The 18,321-nt window shown below is 46.5% G+C and overlaps 1 protein-coding gene across 1 annotated transcript in view; it reads left to right on the forward strand.

The window, feature by feature from the left end:
• HIRA (histone cell cycle regulator) overlaps window positions 1-18,321 on the forward strand; it is an 88,956-nt gene that overhangs the window by 3,671 nt on the left and 66,964 nt on the right. The window contains exons 3-9 of the mRNA XM_073628989.1: window positions 1,246-1,356; window positions 1,537-1,627; window positions 3,347-3,441; window positions 3,544-3,639; window positions 4,101-4,261; window positions 4,482-4,649; window positions 5,044-5,157. Coding sequence (XP_073485090.1) covers window positions 1,246-1,356; window positions 1,537-1,627; window positions 3,347-3,441; window positions 3,544-3,639; window positions 4,101-4,261; window positions 4,482-4,649; window positions 5,044-5,157 — 836 coding nt within the window. The remainder of the gene's footprint in view (window positions 1-1,245; window positions 1,357-1,536; window positions 1,628-3,346; window positions 3,442-3,543; window positions 3,640-4,100; window positions 4,262-4,481; window positions 4,650-5,043; window positions 5,158-18,321) is intronic.

The raw sequence follows: 18,321 nt of genomic DNA on the forward strand, positions 1-18,321 counted from the left end.
GTTATTTCTACATTTTTTTCTCAAGTACCACTGGCAGTCAGCAACACCTTAAAGCAGAAATATGCTCACCTTCAATCCAGCGATGCGGCTTCCTGGAGCTCCCCTCAAAGATGTCAGTGGCAGGTTTCTGGGTATCAATCACCAGCCACTTGAATTGGCAGGGCCAAAATGATATCAACACAGTGTGGGAATTCAGTTAGCTTCAGCATTGCCAAATTTCTATAGTGAGCTGCACAGGGACAGACAGGTGGGTAACTTTAAAGCGGAGTTCCAGCCTGGGTAGAAATAAAAAAAAAAAAAATTAAAGTCAGCAGCTACAAATACTGTAGCTGCTGACTTTTAATATAAGGACACTTGCTTGTCCAGGGGGCCCACAATGCCAGCACCCGAATCCGACCCGTCCATCGGCTCCGGGTGCAGGTGGCGGCATCCTTACTAAGGGAAGCAGGAAGTGTAGCCTTGCGCGGGGGGGGGGGGGGGGTTAAAAAAAGATGTCTGTTGCTGCGGCCTTGTGGGACAGGAGTTCCAAAGAAAAAAGGAGGATTGAAAAAAAAAAAGTCCGAAAACGAGGGTGGGGGCTCAATTTTTGCCTGGAACTCTGCTTTAATGCAGAAGAGACAAAGCAGGTTTATTCTGCATTTAAAAGGCCTGCCTGTTCACCCATTTTAATTTTTTACATAATGTTCCACTTTAATTAAAAAAAAAAACCAGTGGATGAAGAGGAAGGCGCAGAATCTCATTTATGCACATGAATGTCAGGTTTTCGATATAAGACTAGCATGCAAAAAATCAGTGCTATTACCTTCCCGCCTCCCAAAAAAAGCACAAAACAAACATGCACTTTACATTTGTAAAGCAGAGATGTGTGCTTTACAAATGTGCATTGGGCTTTGCTTGCTCCGGGACTTGGAAGCAAGTGGAGTGTTGTTCAAATGAAGGACATTTTGAAAATGAGAGCCTGTTCACATGTCCTGTCAGTCGTGTGACTGGCCTCTCCTCCTATCAGAGTTTTTTTGCAGTTTTAAGCATATAGAACCTAATGAGACGCTGGAAACTTCAAATTTCAGTTTACATTTTATTAATGGGTTGTGAATTGTAGGTCATAGTGTGGAGTAATTGTGGATTATGTATAAATAATCCCTTTTATATCCTGAATTTATCCTGTATGGTTAAATGTTGCCCAACCAAAGTTTTGCTGTTTAAGTAAGCATGTCACGGTTTTGGATTTTAATGTTGTCTTTCTAGGGCAAGACTCTGGAAAAGTTGTCATATGGAATATGCCACCCGTTGTTAAGGAGGAAGATGAAAAGAACAAAAGTATTCCCAAGATGTTGTGCCAGATGGATAACCACCTAGGTACCAAGTCACATCACTAAAGGTTGCATTAGGTTTAACAAATTTGCTGTAGGTTGCAGTAAAGTTAAAAATTGTGCCAAGTGCTCCAGAGTTGGGGGTAATGGTATTTGAAAAGCAGATACAGCATGTATTCATACATGCATAAAGAAATTGGATTGAGCTTTGCATGTTTTCTTTCAGCTTGTGTGAACTGTGTGCGATGGTCTAACAATGGAGCATATTTAGCATCTGGAGGAGATGACAAGCTTATCATGGTGTGGAAGAAATCTGGGTGAGCAGAGCACTGTTTCTTTAATTATAGACCAATTGGGGGAAAAAAAATCAGTCCCCTTTGGACATTTGTTAAATTCTGAATCTTCACTCTTATTCCTGTACATTCCATATATTTTTGGTTTAAAAGCCACCCTATTTCTGGCCTGAGCTCAGTATAGATAAGAGAAATCAATACAGCACCCACGTGCTGTTAGGTTTACTTGATCTAAAAGATTTTTTTTCATTGAGCAATTCAGATGATTGCATTTTAGTAATGTGTGAAGCGTAGTGTGGTAGGTTGGGGGGGACTTCATTTTGAATTGCACCCAATGCACTTAAACTTTAGTGCACAATGAGCTGTAAACCTATGAAGTGCAGCTCGTTGGGATGCCATTATATTGAATGGCACTGCAGTGCACTTGGTGTTGTCGTGTATTACAAACAATTGGTAAGCTGCATTGAAAAAATGTCCGTTAAAATATGCACTGTGTTGCGTTGTCAGTCAATTCAAAGCAGATGGCTGCCTTAATGTATTGTGCATGTACAATGCATAAGACTAGCTGGGCCCTGATAGTTTTACTCTCCTTCCTCAGCCCAGGGGCAATGTCTGTTATCAGACCTGAACTTGGCCAGTTAAAATGTAGGCCTCCATGATGTCTTAAGAGCCAGACCCTCAGCTGTTATTTCTTTTTCTCTGACAGAAAATACAGCAGTCACTGTGAGATGAGGCTACACTTTTAGGTAACCACACCTAGTGGAGATTCACTTACATTTTACTATTTACTTTACAACATATTGGTTCCCTTTAGGGATATTGCATGTAAATTAATCGCATAGCATAGTTTCTACAAACAATCTGATATGTAATCAGATAATAAGAGGGAAATATGTTGAAGCTGCCCCTTTAACCTCTTTACGGCCCCTTAAACGCATGTGCAGTGGCAAAAGTGTGGCCTTTAACGCCCACAAACACACATGCATCGCTGTTTGGCTGATGTTTATGTGCTGAGAGCTTGCTCACTGCGCACTTTCATCACAAAGACCAAGCTATCAAAAACAGCTCTTGGTCTAGACTAAAGATCGGTAGCCGGTGGGACTGGATTCCGATCATGTGACCATTGTGACAGTGGTCACATGATTGCCCATTCTTGCCACTCCCCCAGGTGTTCAGAACAGTTTAAAGTAGGGTTGTACCGATACTGGTATCCGGTGCCGATACCGAGCATTTGCATGAGTACTTGTGCAAATGCTCCGACGCTTGATCCGATACCTGGGCAGTCGGGGATGATCAGTGCAGCGGTGGGGGGAGTTAAAAGCACCGATCTCCCTGTATAGATTTCAAAAAAGCAGCTGACAGTCGCTTCTCCTTTTCTCCCTCCCGTGGTTTTCAGCTGCTTTATTGAAATCTATACCGGGAGATCGATGCTTGTAACTGCCCCCACCACTGCACCGATCGTCCCACACTGTCTTCTGTGTCCTCCTCTGTGCTCCTCCGCCCCCTCTGTCCTGTAAAAAAAAAAAATAACAAAAAAGTAATTGTAAAAAAATTTTTAAAAAAATATAAAATAAACTACTGACACAGTCCACGCCTCATCAGTGCTGCATATTAGTGCCACTGTCACATGACATTAAAAAACGTTTAAAAGGATGCCGGGGCAGATAGGGTTAAAGTGGATCAGTTGTATGAATGTTATGTTCATATGTTAACTGTACTGTAACATATATATTTATATCTTAGGTATATTGGACCCAGTACGGTTTTTGGCTCTAGTAGCAAACTTGCGAATGTAGAGCAGTGGCGCTGTCTCACCATTCTCAGGAATCATTCTGGAGGTAAGTGCGTTGGTCAATATAAAAAAGTATTTTTAAACAAAATGCTGATATTCTTGTGTATCTATATTTTTTCACTAACTACATTGTAAACGTGTTTCTCAGATGTAATGGATGTGGCATGGTCTCCTCATGATGCCTGGTTAGCTTCTTGTAGTGTGGATAATACGGTAGTTATATGGAATGCACTGAAGTTTCCAGGTAAGTGAGAAAGATATTCTCCTTCCCTGAAGATAATAGGGTTTTTAACAGCTCATTTAGATGACAGACTAGCGCATCCTCCATGCGGAGCTGCTTGCATATGCGTGTGTCTCTACCCTGGAGCTGTGTGCAGGCAGCCTATAGAAGTGGATGCGCATGCAGCGCTGGCACAGACATAATCGCACCTCAAAGTTCGACATACAGGCAGGAGTGGGTGCACAGATATGAACACGGAGCCTCTGTTTTTGGATCTGTGCACCAGCTCCTGTCCGCACGTCAAACTTTGAGGTGCGATTGTGTGCGCATCCACTTCCATGGTCTGGATGTACACGTATCTGCCAGCGGCTCTGCTTGGAGGACAGTACTAATCTGCCATCTGAATGAGCCATAAAGGATAGTAATGCAATAATACTACATTCACTGAAGCCTCTTAAATGGGTAATTTTTCTTTTGTAATCTAGAGATTATTGCCACATTGAGAGGCCACTCAGGACTGGTGAAGGGACTTACTTGGGATCCTGTAGGAAAGTACATTGCTTCTCAAGCTGATGACCACAGCCTGAAGGTCTGGCGAACCATGGACTGGCAGCTAGAAACCAGTATCACCAAACCATTTGATGAGGTACAAGTCATTTAGTGGGACGAGCATACATGACCTTAATGGCTGGACAAACAATTACACCGCTGTTTTAATTGCAAGAATTTTTCCCCTTTCTTTTTCCCATGGAGTGCAAGAAAGTTACTGGTTTTTATTAGTCAAATAACCTATTATATACTACTGTAACAGCAGTGGTTGAACCCAGCATGTAACTAACTCTTGGCACTCCAAACCTTTCTCACAGTGTGGAGGGACCACCCACGTCTTGCGTCTTAGTTGGTCCCCTGATGGACATTACCTGGTATCAGCTCATGCAATGAACAACTCTGGGCCAACAGCCCAGATTATTGAGCGTGATGGTTGGAAAACCAACATGGACTTTGTGGGACATCGAAAAGCAGTCACTGTTGTGGTAAGATCAACTGTACTTTTATATTACATAGAGAACTTTTTATTTATTTTTTTTCTTCTACCTGCTACACTAACTGAATTTTTACTGATGGGCAATTATACTTTCTATTAAATATATTCTGTTGCATACTAATGACTTGTTTTTTGGATGAATAGGTTAACGTATTGATTTCTTGTATTTCTTGTATGAAAAGTTTATAAAAGTATCACTGTTGCACATAGCAGCTTGTAACAGTCCCCCTGTCCTTTTCTAGTTCAGGTTTGACAATGAAGACAAGTAATTGGTTGTGCAGAATATTAAGAGTGGCTTTGCTTCTCCTTGTGGTCTGCTTAATGCTTAACAATGTTGCATGTTTGACTTAAGGAAACATTTTTCTGAACATTATCCTTTCCAGAAATTTAATCCAAAAATCTTCAAAAGGAAACAAAAGAATGGGAGCTCCAATAAGGCTAGTTGTCCATACTGCTGCTGTGCAGTGGGTAGCAAGGATCGTTCGCTTTCTGTGTGGGTAAGTCCAATCTTAATCTTAAAGCTTCACATTTAATCTTTCCACGATCTTGTTTTTGTTACCCTCAAACTGTTTTACTTTCTGTTCGAGCAAACACGTCATTGACAATCATGCAGCTAGTTTGACGCAGACCTTTTATCAAAAAGCGTGATGTTACCCTGACCTACCATTACCATCCCACCCCTTTCCTACAGCAGCATGTGTTGTGTGAGTGTGTGTGTGTTTTTTCTTTTTTTGTTTTCTTTTTTACTGCTGCCCTGTATTTGTGCTGCGAAGGTAAGAATGATGATGTTCCCCTGCTTGCACAGATTTGCCGCAGGGTTTTGGGTCCTGAGCAAGCCCTGCGGCACATATAGGTTTCCCCCGGACATCTGTGCATTAGCTGGGTTTATCCTCACATGTGCCAATGTGGCTGTTAGGGAATTCCCAAAATGTTGCCATCTTCGCAGATGTGCAGGAAACTGCGTGCGCAGTCTGCTGGTCGGAGCCTATTAGCACACACACTCCAATGTGGCTGGAGGGTTGACAACCATAATTTGGGTGTAATGTGTAACATGCTCCAGACTGGCACCCGCTGTCACGTTTTTAAAGCGGAGTTCCACACAAAAATGGAACTTCCGCTTTTCGGAACCCTCCCCCCCTCCGGTGTCACATTTGGCACCTTTCAGGGGGGAGGGGGGTGCAGATACCTGTCTAAGACAGGTATTTGCACCCACTTCCGGCATAGACTCCCATGGGAGTCTATGCCTCTTCCTGTCCCTCCGTGCTATCTCCTGGGAAACAAACAGCTCCCAGGAGATAGCGGGGACCAGTTACGATGCGCAGCGTGACTTGCGCATGCGCAGTAGGGAACCGGGAAGTGAAGCCGCAACGCTTCACTTCCTGATTCCCTCACCTAGGATGGCGGCGGCAGCTGCCGAGAACCGAGCGGGCTCTCGGCGTCACCTGCCGACATCGCTGGACCCTGGGACAGGTAAGTGGCCATTTATTAAAAGTCAGCAGCTGCAGTATTTGTAGCTGCTGGCTTTTAATATATATTTTTTTTTTTTTTTGGCGGTTTAGGTGGACCCCCGCTTTAAGATAGTACAGCCATGCAGGGCCTTGCCCACACAGCCACATCATTCATTCACAGAGATCTGTGAGCCTGACATTGCATCCCTGATCCACTGATTATGGGTGCCATGCTTTGCAGGCTCCTGAGGGCAAAAAAACAATAAATGCACTTTCTTTCTCGTACATCACGGGACACAGAGCCTCAGTAATTACTGATGGGTTATAGGGTATCATTAGGTAATTGGACACTGGTCACACCCTAAACAGGAAGTTCAACTCCCCATATAACCCCTCCCCTTCCTGGGGATGCCACAGTTTTTTCACCAGTGTCTTAGGTGTTGGACGTGTAAAGATGTGCTGTGCTGAGCTCCAAAGGGAATATCCTATATCCTATACTGGGGCAAGCCAGGCGAACCGGATCCATTTCAAAGTGTCCTTTTTAGGCCGAATTGGATGGTACCCGGGCCTCGTGTCCAAAGAAATGAGGTTTTACCTGTAACGCTTTTCTTTTTAGAGAGCTGGACCCCGCATTTCAGAATTTGGTTTTTCTAGCCTTATTCTTGGCCGGGTGCTTTACAGGCCCAGAACTGCGGATCCCCCTATTCATAGGGGGCCCCAGTCTCTGAACGTTTTCCAAACGGAACCCACCGTGAGAGGTGAAAATTGGGTCTGTATAACAGAACCCTGCAGCTGGATAAGGTAAGGGAGATTCCACAGAATTTTTTAATTCTAGTAGGTTTCTCCTTTTAGTAAATGTATGCTATGCCTATTGTCTCCACCGGGGGCTGCCAAGAGCACATACCTTCACATGCTTGATTGTCTGTCTCAGTGTTTACGCTGCACAGCTCCTCCAGCCGAGCTCCAGGTAGGATGGGATGGGGGGCTCTTCCTGCAGGGATATTCCCCCCCAAGATTAGGGGGGGCCGCAGTGGTCTGTGAGGCGGTAGTATACCGCACTATCGCCGCCACCATTACCATGTGGCAGACCCCATCATCTGCCAGCCTCTCTCCTTCCTCCTCTACCCCAGCCTCCCCTCCATGCTGGTCCCGGAGGGTCAGCTCTCGCGGGAAAGCGCACATTTTTTGAATAAAACGAGGGGGGTGGTCAGAGGGGGGGAGGGAGCGTCAGCGCGACGTCCGGCGTGCTTAGACGCCCACATCGCCGGCTGCACTGGCTATAGGAAGCACACTTTTCAGGTGCACACAGCCTATGGAGGGACACAGAGCTGACGGTTGCATGTAAGGTGGTACACAGGCATTCTCCCAGGCAGCATTTACTAAGAAACACTTGACTGGGCATTGGTAGCAGTAGCAAGTTTCTGGACTACATCGCTCAGCAGTCAGTGTTTCATTTGTGTGATACCTCCACCTTGTTGCTTTGCACTATGGGTAGAAGAGGTACAAATACCCCAAAAACCAGAGGCTCTAGGGGATCTCCCTCAGGCTCTGAGAAACCCCCTTCTGCAGTGCCTTCCCCCACCTGAAGGACCTGGGATGGCCGGCCAGGGAGAGCCGTTGGGGTCGGGGGCTGCATCTGCTTCTGGCACTTCAGCCCCTGTATACATTACGCAGGAGGTTTTTTCCTCAAACATTAATGGATTAGAGGAAAGATGAATGGCCTTAATCGTATCTTCACTCAGTGGAAGAAAACGCACTAGGCCTTCCTCTGTTACCCAGGACCCTCAGGCAGAGGAACTCTGGGGAAAAAGGAGAGGAATCCCTTTGGGAGGATCGGGATGGGACTGATGATTCCTCCTCTGAGGAATCAAGTGGAGAAGGGCCCTCTTCAGCTTCTCAGGATGAGAAGGTCTTAGTACAGATCCTTGCTGGATTGGTCCGCTCCACATTTAAGAACTCTAATCTTCTCCTCCTTATTTCCACATTTTTCCCTCCGCCCCACCGAATAGAGAGATGCAAAAAACTGTCTGAATTCCTCACCTATTTCTCTAATGGTGTATCTTTCACCTTTTTTGTTTTTAATCTTCTCTATATAATTCTCATCCTTCCTTCTTTTTCCTTATGATTGATGCCAGGTGTTTCCCAACCTTGTTCCCTCTCTGATGGAAGTTTTAAAGGTATTTATCTCTAATTTTATAGGAGTCTTCTTCTACTGGTTCCCTCAACTCCTCCCTTTTAATTATTAGTTCTGAAAATACCTCCTTTTCGTCTCCCCCATGGGCTTTGTGTAGCTGTTCTAGTTGGTGTATTTTAACTATAAGGCGTTCTATCTTTCTCGAGGAGTTTTTCATTTAAACTCCATGCAAAGGGGATCTTCTGGAGACCCTCTATCCTTACTGTCATTATTACGGGAGCATGATCTGACAGAGTCAAAATCTCTATCCTCGATCCCACTATTGAGTCCAGCAAGCTATGGTCCACTATCAAGTAATCCAGCCTTGAATAGGTCCCATGGACCGGGGAAAAGAAGGTGTAATCCCTCTCCTTAGGGTGCTGCACCCTCCAAATGTCAATCAGGTGGCTGTCATGTAATTTTCGCCTAAGACTTGACAACTGATTGTGGCCCTCCCCTCCTATTCCAGATGACCTATCCAAGGCTGGATACATGCAGAGGTTAAAATCCCCTGCCAGAATCACTTCCCCTTCTCTAAATTCCACCAACCTATTCAGAGTCCGGGAGAGGTATTTAATCGGGTCTCTGTTTGGGCAGTAGATGTTAGCCAATGTATATATCCTACCCCCGAGTTTTATTTTAATAAACAAAAAGCGCCCCTCTATGTCCACCCTCTTATCCAACAGTGTAAATTTGGTCCGTTGCGAGAACCCGATAACCACTCCCTTTGCCCTTTTAGTTGGTGTATCACAGTATATCCAGGCAGGATAATTCCTTGTGTCTAGCTTAATGCCTTCCTCCTGCACCAGATGCGTCTCCTGTAAAAAAACAATATCTGCGCCATACCTCTGTATTTCTTTTAGCACCTTACTTCTTTTCCCCGGGGAGTTTAACCCTTTTACATTATACGACAAGCACCTAACTTCCATTTCCGCTACTCTTTGAGCTTACTCCCAAAACCTTTGTGGGCACCTCCACCTTTCCCCCAGTTTGACCAAAGATTATTACCCGAGAAAAAAATAAAATTCAAAATATCTGCGGGGGCCCCCACCTCCCTCCCTCCCCCATCCCCCCCTGCCATCTCTTGACCTTGGGACTGTGACATCTAATTCACCTCCTTCGATGCCTACGACCCCCCGTGCAATAGGGTTGAGCTCTCCCAGTGGGGTGAGTTGGTTCTCCCTCCTCCCCCCATTACTATGGGCCGAGGAGGGCGAAGTACAGTATTTCTATTCCATCACCTTTTTCCTTTTATCCCATTTTTCCATTTACTATTCCCTCCTCCCTACCCACTCCCCATCCCGTCAGAAAAACACATTGCCTAAAATTAGCGAAACCGCTATATTCAAATTCCTGCAGAAGTCCTGTAAGTCCTCTAACTGATTTAATCTCCAACTTCTCCCCTCTTTCACTACCACAAGTGCTAGAGGGTAACCCCAACTATACTTCAGATTAGCCCCCCTCAGTACATCCAATAGCGGCCTTAGTTGTCTTCTCCTTGCTAGAGTTCTGGCAGAAAGATCCGAGAAAATCTGAATATCACCGTTATTATATTTCACCGATTGGACTCCTCTCAAGCTTTTCCAGATCTTTATTTTATCCTCATATTGGTGGAACCTCATAATAATGTCTCTAGGTGTGTCCTCTTTTATATTTCGGGGTTTTCTTATCCCATGAACCCGATCCAGTTTTAATTCCTCCTCTTTATTTCTTCCTAGAAGAGGGTTGAATATCTTTCATTGTGGCGAACAAATCTTCCCCTCTTTGCTCTGGGATGGATCTAATTCTTAAATTCAGTCTCCTATTTTGATTTTCCTGCTCCTCCAATTTGAGGACCTGTCTGAAGATTCTTGACTTGTTTTTTTAAATCCTCGATCTTAAGCGTATGCTGTTCTGATACCTCCTCCACCATTTCCACCCACTTCAGGAGGTGTCCCAGATCTGTCCTTATATTAAGAACCTCTGCCTTTAGTACATTCTCTAGCTTCGCAAACATTTCTTGCATCTCTATTTTCCCAAGGCGTCTTTCAGGACAGCACCTGAGAGATAGCGACTCCACCCACCGGAAACACCTTCTTCCTCCAAACTTTAAAGGGAGGCGCCTCCCTACCATACCTCAGTTTTTGTGTTTCCTCCGGCCCGGAGGGAACATCTTTTTGAAGGGGAGTCAAGGTCTCTCAGATGCCTGGGAGACAGGGCTTCCTTTTCATTTTTTCCTCCTTTTGGAGACCCGCTGTCCTCCCGGCCTACCCAAGCCTTGGCAGCGGTAGCAATCGGGCTCCTCTTCCCCTCCTGGTGCTCGGGGAGAGCCGTAGACCCGGTGATCCGCGCGGTCATAGGAGCGGCGGTGCGCGTGCGCCGCCGCCATGTTTTTTTGGCCGGCAGGCGCGGCGGAAGTGACAAGGCGGGTCACTGGGTCAGCAGAAGCGTCATTTCCGGCGTGGATGCGAGAGGGGAGGAGGGAGGACAGGAACTGGCGCCTACTTCCGCTTCCGGTCCGGTGCAGATGCACTATGGGAGTCCGGAAGCGGCATATGAAGCCACAGGTGGAGAGCTGCACACCAGAGATGGAGGACTCAGCGTCTGCAGCGGTGGGGACAGGCACAGGCGCCAGTAAAGCTCAGGTAGGAGCAGCAGTTTAAGTCTGCCTTTCTTCCTTTTCCTGGGTTTGGTCTATTTTCTTTTTTCTTACCCCCTAGTGGCAAGGGGCCTGTCTGGGCACTGGAGGCTGACTGGTTTCTTCTTAGTGCACCTGTGGGTGATTCTTGTGTAGCTGAGACCGGGTCTCACTAAAAGGTCCCCTGGTTTTTTTCCCTTTTTTGTTTTTTCTCTCACAGGCTAAAAGCTCTGACCCAAAAAAGAGATGTCCTTCTTGCAGGGCCAAAATGGGAGAAAATTGGAAAAAAAGTCTTATGCAGTACATGCATCACTTCTTTAGTTAAGGAGGAATCAGCTTCGGTTTGTGATGATCTGGTTACCTCTGTAAAGAAGGAACTATACGCCACGATTCAGACTTTTCGTGACTCTTTAGTTAATCCAGCTGCTAGTCAGCCATCCACTTCTGAGGCTTCCCAGGGTTCTATTTCTTTCCCCATGGTAGAAGTTTTACCTGAAGGCCCCCCTATCAGGGAAGAGCAGTCCCCTACTCCTTCCGTTAAAGATTCGGAGGAGGAGGGTGAGGAAGCGGAGGTGGCTCCTTCCAAATTTAAGCTTTCCCTAGAGGAGGTAGACGGACTCCTTAAGGCTATCCATGTTACACTTGGCTTAAGTGAGGAAAAGAAGGAGTTATCTCTTCATGACCACATGTATGCAGGGTTAAATGAGCCTAAGGGGCGAACATTTCCAGTTCATTCGGTCATTTCTGACGCCATTACTAAAGAATGGCAAGATCCAGAGAAAAAGCCCTTTTTTTCCAGAGCCCACAAAAGGCGCTTCCCTTTTGAGGAGGACCCTTCTGCGGTGTGGAATAAGGTGCCCAGGTTGGATGCGGCCTTTTCACAGGTCTCAAGATCCACAGACCTGTCTTTTGAAGACATGGGTGTTCTAAGGGATCCAATGGACAAACGCATGGATCTTTTGCTCAAAAGATCATGGCAATCAATCATGAGCAATTTAAAACCAGCAATGGCCACAACCTGTGTAGCCAGGAATCTGGAATACTGGGTGAACCAACTTAGATCTCATATAGTGGCAGATTCCCCCAAGCAGGAGATCTTAGATTCCTTTCCTACCCTGATTTCTGCGGTTGCTTATATTGCTGATGCTTCGGCTGAAGCTATCAAAATGTCAGCTAGGTCTGCAGCTTTAGCAAATGCTGCGAGAAGAGCTTTATGGCTAAAAACCTGGCCAGGTGATACAGCTTCAAAGAGTAAACTTTGTGGTATCCCCTTTTCAGGTGACCTTCTTTTTGGCCCAGATCTAGATAATATCCTAGACAGAACGGCCGATAAGAAGAAGTCCTTTCCGGTCAAAAAGAAAAAGCAGACCCCAAAACGTCTTTTTCGACCTCAAAAAACTCAGCAGCAACAGCAGGAAAGTAAGTTTCAGGGCAGGAGGAAAAATTGGTCTGCGCAAAAGGCGAAGGGCAAAGGTGGAATTCTCTTCCGTCCTCCTTCACAGGCCGAAAACTCACAATGACTCATCTCTGCGGGTCGGCGGAAGATTACGAGAGTTTCTTCCGCAGTGGTCAGTGATAACTACAAATCAGTTTATTCTGACCACTCTCTCGCAGGGTTATACTCTCGAGTTCTCCAGAAGCCCCCCAAGAAGGTTTCTGGTAACAAATGCTCCCCGAGATCCAATGAGGGCCCTGGCCATGAAATCCTCTCTGGAGGAACTAATGCAACAGGGTGTAGTAATCCCAGTGCCACCAGAGGAATGGCACGAGGGCTTCTATTCACATGTCTTCCTGGTAAAAAAACCAACAGGAAGATTTCGTTTAATTCTAAATTTAAAGCCACTAAACAGAGCCATCAAATACAGAAGGTTCAGGATGGACTCAATTTTCACCGCCAGAAATATTCTGACTCCAGGTTGTTTCATGGCGTCAGTGGATCTAAAAGATGCATACCTGCATATTCCAATCTCATCCCAGTCCCAGGGGTTTCTCAGGTTGGCGGTAAGGTTGGAAGGCAGAATTCAACATCTGCAATTCAGAGCCCTACCCTTCGGGCTATCATCCGCACCCCGAATTTTTACCAAAGTAATGGCAGAGGCCCTAGCTCCGCTGCGTCTTCAGGGAATCGCAGTAATTCCTTACTTAGACGATCTGCTATTTTTTGCCCCCTCAAGAGAGGAGTTGAGGAGCAATTTAAGCAGAGCATGCAGCCATTTGGAGTCTCTAGGTTGGATCCTAAATCTCCAAAAATCTTCCCTGGAACCATCTCAGGAGATTCGGTTTCTAGGGTATATAATAAATTCGGTAAGCCAAAAAATTTTTCTTCCTTCAGAGAAGAAAGGAAAAATCCAGGATACAGTGTCTTTTTTGCAGACCAACCAGCAGCTGACGGTAAGATTGGTCATGTCAGCCCTGGGGGTTCTGACTTCGTCAATGCCAGCTGTTCAGTGGGCAAGACTACACTTCAGACATCTGCAGGCTTTTCTTCTGAGATCTTGGGATCGCAATTTAGAATCCCTAGACTCAGAGGTAAGAGTTCCAACCCAAGTGAAGAGGTCACTATGGTGGTGGAAAAGGCAGGATATCCTATCGGAGGGGTTAGTCTGGGCCTTTCCAATCGAAAAAAGGCTGACAACCGATGCCAGTTCCTGGGGTTGGGGAGCCCACCTAGAAAAAGGTTTCACTCAAGGAAACTGGTCCAGGAAAGAGGCGACCAAGTCCTCAAACTGGAGAGAGCTCAAGGCGATCGACTTGGCTCTGAAGTCATTTGCTCAGGGGCTTCAGGCCCAGCATGTTCAAATACTAACAGACAATGCCACGGCAGTGGCTTACATAAACAGGCAGGGAGGTACAAGGAGCAAATCGCTGCAAGTACTAGCCATGAGCATTCTCCGTTGGGCAGAAGGACACTTGCTGTCGTTATCAGCAGTCCATCTAAAGGGATCCCTGAACGGAGTGGCGGATTTCCTGAGCAGAAACCCCATTCGGGAAGCAGAATGGTCGCTGAACCCAGAGGTTTTCGCCATGATTGTCGAGAAGTGGGGGCTGCCAGAGGTGGACCTGTTCGCCTCAAAGGAGAATGCCTTGGTTCCGCAATTTTTTTTCCCTAAGCAATCACGACGGGTCACTAGGAACAGATGCCTTGGCGTATCCATGGAGATTCCATCTCTGCTACGCTTTCCCCCCATTTCAGTTAATTCCCTTAGTATTAAGAAAAATTCAAAGGGAAACGGTACCGGTTGTCCTAATCACGCCCTTTTGGCCGAGAAGGGTTTGGTTTTCAACCGTTCTGAAAATGGCGGTCAGGCCTTATTGGCATCTGCCCCTCAGGCACGATTTACTATTTCAGGGACCAGTAAATCACCCAGAGGTAGCCACTTTGGCGCTCACTGCTTGGTATCTGAAGAGCAGCTCTTAAGGAGCAAAGGTTTTTCCAACCGGTTAATCTCAACGCTATTATCCAGTAGGAAAAGGGTGACTAGAAATATCTATTCCAAGGTCTGGAAGGTTTACAATACGTGGTGTAATTCATCTGACCAGGACCCAGGGAGTCTTGTTACCATTCTGGAATTTTTACAGGTTGGTGCTGACAAGGGACTAGCAGTTAGTACCTTGAAGGTACAGGTGGCTGCGCTAGCAGTGTTCCTAGAAAGATCTGTGGCTTCAGATCCATTGGTAACCAGATTTTTCAGATCCCTTACGAGATCCAGACCAGCACCACTTAAGTTGTTTCCCAAATGGGATCTGTCGATAGTCCTCCAGGCTCTAACAAGGAGTCCCTTTGAACCTTTGGAAGAAGCGCCACTCAGATATCTCACTTTTAAGTCTGTGTTTCTGATTGCCATGGTCTCTGCACGCAGGATCAGTGAGCTTAATGCTTTATCAGTTAAGGAACCCTATTTATCTATCTTCCCAGATAGGGTTATACTTAGAACAGATCAGAAATTCTTACCAAAGGTAGCTTCAGTACAAAATCGTGTTCAGGACATTGTACTTCCGACCTTCTGCCCCAACCCAGTAGGGGAGAAGGAGACTTGTTTTCACATGTTGGATGTTAGAAGAGTTTTGTTATGTTACCTGGAAAGGACAAGGCTCTTTAGACGTTCAGATTCTCTGTTTGTGTTATTTTCAGGCAACAGGAAAGGTTGCCAGGCTTCTAAAATCTCTTTAGCAAGGTGGCTGAAGCTAGCCATTTCAGAGGCTTATTCGCATGCAGGCGTGTCTCCTCCTGCAGGAATTTCTGCACACTCAACAAGAGCATTAGCGGCCACTTGGGCAGAGAGAGCTGGTGCCACCGATGAACAAATCTGCAAGGCGGCAACTTGGTCAAGTTTTCACACATTCGTGAAACATTACAGGCTGGACCTCACATCTGCTAATGATCAGGCGTTTGGCAGAAAGGTCCTGCAAGCTGTTGTCCCGCCCTAAGGGGGTAAGTCTCTGTTATCCTCTCAGGTGCTGTCCTGAAAGACGCCTTGGGAAAAACCAAGTTAGACTTACCGGTAACTTGTTTTCCAGAAGTCTTTCAGGACAGCAACATCCCGCCCTATTGTATTGTATATACTATGCTGTGACTAACGTATGTGTTTATGTGTTCCAGCCGGGGCCGGAGGTCTTCTCTACTACAACTGAGGTATGGTAGGGAGGCGCCTCCCTTTAAAGTTTGGAGGAAGAAGGTGTTTCCTGTTTCCGGTGGGTGGAGTCGCTATCTCTCAGGTGCTGTCCTGAAAGACTTCTGGAAAACAAGTTACCGGTAAGTCTAACTTGGTTTTTTGTTGGTAATGCCTCCGAGTTTACTTCAGAGCTTAAATCAAGGTCAGGTCCTGGAGAGATGTCGCCTCTAGGAGTCCCCCCTACTGCACCTTTATTTTTCAAAGAATCTTTCTTTTTGTCTTTTGTGCTTTGCTGCTTGTTATCCATAATGGGGCTTTTAATTTTGGGTTTCTTTTAAAAAATTTTGAATATTGCTTGTACTTAGACTGTCTCTTGGTTTTTTGGATTCTGCCACTCTATGAGAGCGGCCTTTTATATTCCTTTCCCCCTCTGCTCAGCTTTTCTTCTTTCACTCTTTGCCTGTGCCATTTTAAACTACTCTGTTACTCCCCCCATACGACCGACAAGGTGACCAACAGAAATATCTTTGCACATAAGTTCGGCTTCATAGTCCTACCTTGGGTCGCCTTGCATTCAGGGGTACGGGCTTGCAGATCGAGCTTTTCACTGCAGCTGGGCTGGCGGGGGCGTCCTCTGTGATCTCTGTGCCGGCTCTAGGCTCTGCAATTCGGCAGGCTTCCGTGTGTTCTCCTCTGGCTTCCTCTCTGTGCTTGCGCTTAGTTTTTCTACAGCCAGTAACCGACCCTTCGGTCTACATGCTGCTGCTCTTAGGGCTGAAGGAGAGAGGGGTGAGAGGCATACAGGAGTTCGCGGGGGGGGAGGGCAACGAGCCGAGGGCTGCCGAAAGCCCGAGCTCCGGAGGATAGGACCGTACGGAGCGCTCGACCCCTCGAGGCGGTCGGGAGGTTTACCAGCCGCCTTCCACCTGCACTCTCGCTCTCCTATAACACGTCCTCTTCGGGTGCGGCACCCCTGCTGTAAACTGAAGCTGGACACGGTGTGATACGGTGGGTTTACTGGGCCCAGCGTAAGCTCTCACCCCACGCTGACCCTCCCGCCTTCATCCTCGCCCGCATGTTCCTCCGCTACCTCCTCCACCCCACTGTCAGGCCCCTCCCCTACACCTGTGCACATCACATCCTCCTCCACCTTTTGATTTCTAGTGCGAATAAAAAAGTAGGAGTTCTAGGGTGGGGAGTGCTCCACATTTAAGTTAACCGTATCTGAGTCAGTTAAAGAACCCTCTTCTTCTTTGGGGTCACTGAAGCCTCCTCAAACAACACATGCTTTTCCTGTTCATAATCTGCTAGAAAAGCTCATTTATTCTGAGTGCGATCACCCAGATAAACGTTTTTTTCCACCTTAAAAGTTTTCAAAACTTTATCCTATGGAAGAAAAGTTTATAAAGATGTGGGGGATACCGGCCGTTGACGCCGCCATTTCCTCCGTAAATAAAAGTCTGACTTGTCCTGTAGACAATGCTCAGAGGCTCAGGGATCCTGTTGATAAGAAAATGGAATCCCTGTTGAAGGATATTTTCTCCTTAGCAGGTTCAGTAGCTCAACCTGCAGTAGCAGCGATCGGAGTCTGTCAATACTTAAGAGACCATGTTAAGCAGGTCCTTAAAGTTCTACCTGAACAGCAGGCCCAGGGGTTGGCTAACCTTCCAGCGACCTTATGTTTTGCTGTTGACGCCATCAGAGATTCTATCATCCAAACCTCTCGTCTTTCACGTGGGTTGGTGCATATGCATAGAATCTTATGGTTGAAGAACTGGTAAGCCGAAGCACCATGTAAGAAACTTCTGGCTGGATTTCCATTTCATAGTGCAAGGCTGTTTGGAGAGGATTTGGACAATTATATCCAAAAGATCTCTAGTGGAAAAAGCACTCTCTTACCTGTTAAGAAAAGGAGTAAGCGTCCCTCTTTCAAACGGGCTCTTTCCCCAGTTCCAGGAGCGTCAGCCTCCAGGCAGTCGCGACGGCCTCCTCCGTCAGGGTCTAGAAATTAGATTTCAGAGTCGAGCCCAGGGACAAAAGAAGTCCTGGGGGAAGAAGCCTACTAGACAAGACGCTAAAGCCTCTTTATGAAGGAGCGCCCCCGCTCGCTCGGGTGGGGGAAGACTGCTACGGTTCTCAAAGCTCTGGCAGGAGGATTTCCAGGACAGATGGGTAAACTCCACGGTAACTAGGTTACCAACTGGAGTTCCAAGAAATCCCCTCTCCTCGTTTCCTCAGATCAAGTGTCGCCAGAGATCCAGAGAAAAAGCAGTCACTCCTTCTAGCGTTCCAAGGGGAATGGTCCAAAAGCGAGAGGACCTTACCCATTAACATTCTGGAGATCCATGCGGCATATCTAGCCCTAAATGCCTGGACTCTCAGGCTACAGGGTTGCCTGGTCAGGATCCAGTCCGACAATGCCACAGCAGTGGCTTATATCAATCATCAAGGAGGCACCAGGAGTCGGGCAGCTCAGAGAGAAGTGAACCAGAGTTTAGTCTGGGCAGAAAAGCATGTGCCATGCATATCGGCAGTTTTCATTTCGGGGATAGAGAACTGGCAGGCGGACTATTTGAGTCGCCAGCGGTTAGTCCCAGGGGAATGGTCTCTTCACCCCGATGTCTTTTGGGCCATATGCCAAAGGTGGGGGGTTCCAGATGTGGATCTCTTTTGCATCCAGATTCAACAAAAAAATCGACAAGTTTGTGGCAAGAACATAGGATCCTCTTGCATACGGGACAGATGCGTTAGTGATTCCGTGGCATCGGTTCTCACTGATTTATGCATTCCCTCCTATTCTGCTACTGCCA

The sequence above is a fragment of the Aquarana catesbeiana genome, linkage group LG01 (assembly GCF_042186555.1).
Source record: "Aquarana catesbeiana isolate 2022-GZ linkage group LG01, ASM4218655v1, whole genome shotgun sequence".
NCBI lineage: Eukaryota > Metazoa > Chordata > Amphibia > Anura > Ranidae > Aquarana > Aquarana catesbeiana.